Source organism: Rasamsonia byssochlamydoides (genome assembly GCF_041956645.1).
Source record: "Rasamsonia byssochlamydoides strain NRRL 3658 unplaced genomic scaffold VTN77scaffold_91, whole genome shotgun sequence".
NCBI classification, from domain to species: Eukaryota; Fungi; Ascomycota; class Eurotiomycetes; order Eurotiales; family Trichocomaceae; genus Rasamsonia; species Rasamsonia byssochlamydoides.
In genome coordinates, this window is record NW_027192474.1 from 1 (window position 1) to 4,180 (window position 4,180).

At 51.8% G+C, this 4,180-nt stretch overlaps 1 protein-coding gene across 1 annotated transcript; it reads left to right on the forward strand.

The window, feature by feature from the left end:
* Positions 1–1,345: 1,345 nt before the first annotated feature.
* On the forward strand, positions 1,346–3,922 carry VTN77DRAFT_9645 (uncharacterized protein; the record flags this gene model as incomplete). Its single annotated transcript, XM_069426275.1, has 1 exon — positions 1,346–3,922. One exon carries the CDS (start codon positions 1,346–1,348, stop codon positions 3,920–3,922), a length of 2,577 nt encoding a protein of 858 aa, XP_069273760.1.
* Between the last annotated feature and the right edge of the window lie 258 nt (positions 3,923–4,180).

Consider the following 4,180-nt stretch of genomic DNA (forward strand, 5'->3'; position numbering starts at 1 on the left):
AGAGCCTGGCATGCTCTTAATAACAAATGATTAGACTCAGAACATTCATATGGTATCCTTTAGCGAACTTGCAGTCAGTATATCCCGTTATCACATATGTTATTAGATAGTTTAACTTACTCTATTGAATTGTTTTACCATTTATTGGCCTGCTCTTGCTATTATAGATATGTGTAGTACAGTAAATATGTGCCGTACAAATATACAATCATACTGTGTAATGAACTGCTGCCTGGTGATCTAACTCTGTTCTTCATCTCATACTGCGATGGTGCCGTTCTCCTTTCTTGCTTTCTCCTTTGGGCTCCTTGCGTGAAGAATGAATGAATGAATGAGGAAGGGGGGAGAGAGAGATTACTATGTCCCTACTTACAACCATCTTCTTTCTACTTTTCTCGAGGGAGATTTCTCTGAATCTAGCTGTAATCATTTATTTATAATAAGTTATAGAAACACAAATACAGCTAAACGAGTGGAGTAATTTGGTAAGATGAAAATGCTAAAAAAATATATAATTGAACAAAAATACTTGGAATGCTACCAGTTGGCATTGCTATCTATATATACTATTTTTACTATTACTAAAACCACACTATAGAATCAAATACCTAGGTATCTTACTAAGTGGACCCGTGGCAATAGTACAATGGCTCCTTTGTCGATGGATTGGGAATTATTATGGTTTAATATTATGCAGTTACCGTTCTAGATCCAACTTTGTTGCCATCGTTATCGACTCGATTGGTTCGGAAAACCCACGCGACCGCGGTGACAGTGGCTCGGACCAAACTTGGACAGATAATTATCTTCGATGATTGTTTGCCAGATGTTGTTGCTACAAATAGAAACATCCCAAACTATTGTCGTGTGGGCCTCTGGACCCACGTCTGCAGAGGAATGAGCTCATCCTCCTGTCCAAGATAGGAATGCACTGTGCTATTCACCCGGAGGACTGCCCCGCAAGTGCGCGCGAGGGCATGCAGCAGAGCTCATTCGGAGCTCTTCTCAATGCTATACTCATATCTTCCAAGGTTTGTCCAGTCGAAGCTATCCAGCTTGATGATAATCCCAAGTTTCAACAGAGAACTCGTCTACATCGTCCAAGTCGTGAGCCGCTACCTAGCAGCCATCCGGGTGGCCACGTTCGTGCAGATCGTCGCTTCCGTAACAGTTAGCTCGAGTGCATCCCGAATTACAGCAGGAACACACGCGAATATCTGGCCAGGTTTTTGGGGAGATTCCTACTGGGGGAATAGAATCTTTTGGACGAAGGAAATCTCTAGGAATCTTCTACGACCTCAAACTTATCGGCAGGTTTCTGTGAATTCCATCATAACGATCCCTCATGTCCCATGAGCATCGTGACGACAATGTTCAGTCGACGGACCATCACACGGAGGACCCTCGGCAGAGTGACGAGACGCTGAGAGGGGGAGAGGAGTCTCGCAATGGAGAAGCAGGAGAATCAAGAGAATCAAGAGACTCAGGAGATGCAGGCGATGCAGGCGATGCAGGCGATGCAGGCGATGCAGGCCAAGCAGGCCAAGCAGGCCAAGCAGGCGAAGAGAGGCCTAGGGAGCCTCGTGTCCGGTTTCGGTCATTCGTCGACACCGGCCAGCCCCCCGATGAGAGGCGTAGTCTGATCCCAGAACGAATGGACCCGGCACAGGACCATGCCCGACAACCCTGGCGTCGCCCGTCACCGCCGAAAAGAAGAGACGATTCATTCACCTCCCAAGATGTTACTGACACCTCTGTGAATGAGCGAGCCCCCCCTCCTCCCGAAGGTGAAGGAAAGCAGGAGGATAAGGGCCCGATCAACCGAGCGAAAAAACTGTTCAAGGTAGGCGCCGCTAAGGACAAGGCTCGTAAATTCGCTACTCGACTGGGACGTTCGCAAGCGCAAGGAGATGGCCTGACGTCCTCTATTAGAGACAATGACTGGGCCGGAGGAGGAGGCGTGCCACTCTCCGACCTGACGGACAACCGGAACAAGAACGATTCGGACCGCCGCAAAGACCAGCGGAATGCGACCTCCGAAGCGCATCGCCTCGTCCGGGAGCTGACCCAGGCTCACAAAGGCCGTCGTCGTCGACCGCGAACGGCACAACCGTCGGATTCGGGACAGTCCACGCCCGTGGATTCGGACGCAGAGTCGCAACTGGCATCGCGAGCAGGCGGGGGAGGCATCCTGTCGAACCTTCTCAAGCTGTATGGCGGGGGGAACCAGTCATCAGGAGACGTGTCACGGCAGCAGCAGCAGCAGGACCGCAGTCGCACGGACAGCACCGACCAGGAATCGGAAGGTACGCGCACGCCCGGGTGGGCCAGTCCTCGTGGTGGCTCGTCCGGTGCCTCCACCCCCAAGAAGGAGAAGATGAAGTGGTACAAGAAGCAGCAGAACACGTCGACGGGGTCTCTTGTGGGCGCCTCGTCGAATCTGAGCGTGACAGGCTCCCCCTACCACTCGAGTGAGATGATGTCGACAGCTGCTAAACGTCGCAGCAGGAGCGGTAAACCGCGTCTTGAGGACGAGATCCGTGTGACGGTGCACATCGCAGAGATCATCTCGCGTCAACGCTACCTGATGCAGCTCTGCCGCGCTCTGATGAAGTTTGGCGCCCCGACGCATCGACTGGAGGAGTATATGCAGATGACCGCCCGCGTGCTGGAGGTAGACGCCCAGTTTTTGTATCTTCCCGGGTGCATGATCATGTCGTTCGATGACCCTGCCACGCGGACAACAGAAGTGAAGCTGGTACGGATCCCACAGGGGGTGGACCTGAGTCGTCTGGCGGACACCCACAGCATCTACAAGAACGTGGTGCATGACCTGATCGGCGTGGACGAAGCCATCAAGCAGTTGGAGGAAATCATGAACCGCAAACCCCGATTTCCCACATGGTTTCTCGTGTTTATGTACGGGTTGGCGAGTGCAACTGTCGGACCGTTTGCGTTCTCTGCCCGCCCTATCGACATGCCCATCTCATTTATCTTGGGGTGCATGCTGGGCATCATGCAGCTAGTCTTTGCAGCCCGATCCGCTCTCTACTCAAATGTCTTCGAAGTATTTGCTTCAGTCGTCACCTCCTTTCTGGCACGCGCATTTGGCAGTATTCGGTGGGGAATAATAAATGGACAGCAGCAATATCTCTTTTGCTTTTCAGCGGTGGCCCAGTCGGCGATCGCCCTAATCCTGCCAGGGTTTCTGGTGTTATGTAGCAGTCTGGAACTACAGTCGCATCAGATCATCGCGGGCTCTATCCGGATGGTGTATGCCATCATCTACTCCTTGTTCCTGGGGTATGGCATCACGACTGGGACGACAATCTACGGGCTGATGGATGGCAACGCAAATTCCAATACCAGCTGTCCTCCGTCCCCGATTCGCAACCCATACCTGCAACGGTTTCCTTTTGTTGTGGTGATGGCCTTCTGGCTCGTCATTATCAACCAGGGCAAATTCAAGCAGGCGCCGGTGATGATCTTGATTGCATTCGCGGGGTATGTGGTCAACTACTTCTCCACGAAACGGGTTGGATCGAATTCGCAGGTGGCCAACACACTGGGGGCGTTCACCATCGGAGTTTTGGGGAACTTGTATAGCCGACTGTGGCATGGCCACGCAGCGACAGCGATTCTGCCAGCCATCTTCGTACTGGTGCCGTCCGGATTGGCCGCGATGGGGTCACTGATTACGGGAGTCGAGTCGGCCAACCAGATCAGAAGCAATGTGACTGGTGGACACCCAAATACATCGACTGGAAGCGGGGCCTCCATGATAAGTTCCGCCAACACGGCTGTGTTTAGTCTGGGGTTTGGTATGGTGCAGCTGGCCATTGGCATTACGGTGGGGTTATTCCTGGCGGCGCTGGTCGTGTATCCGTATGGCAAGCGGCGGAGCGGGTTGTTCAGTTTTTAGTTCGTCTGTCATTTGTATTCTTTTGAGTCATTGGGGCCCGTTGGAGCTGGTTCATTCTAAGACCGCTGGTTTACAGCAAGCTTATCTCTTATGTATACAGTATGCTATTGTGTTGTATTGTACTGTACGTACAGTAGGTTAGATAGGCAGATCCATGAATACCAGCACATCACATCCAAAGTATTGAATATACAAGTTGTATCCTCTGGTCTGAATTCCGGGGAGTGCCACGTGACGCGAATCCGTTTTTGGGCGTGT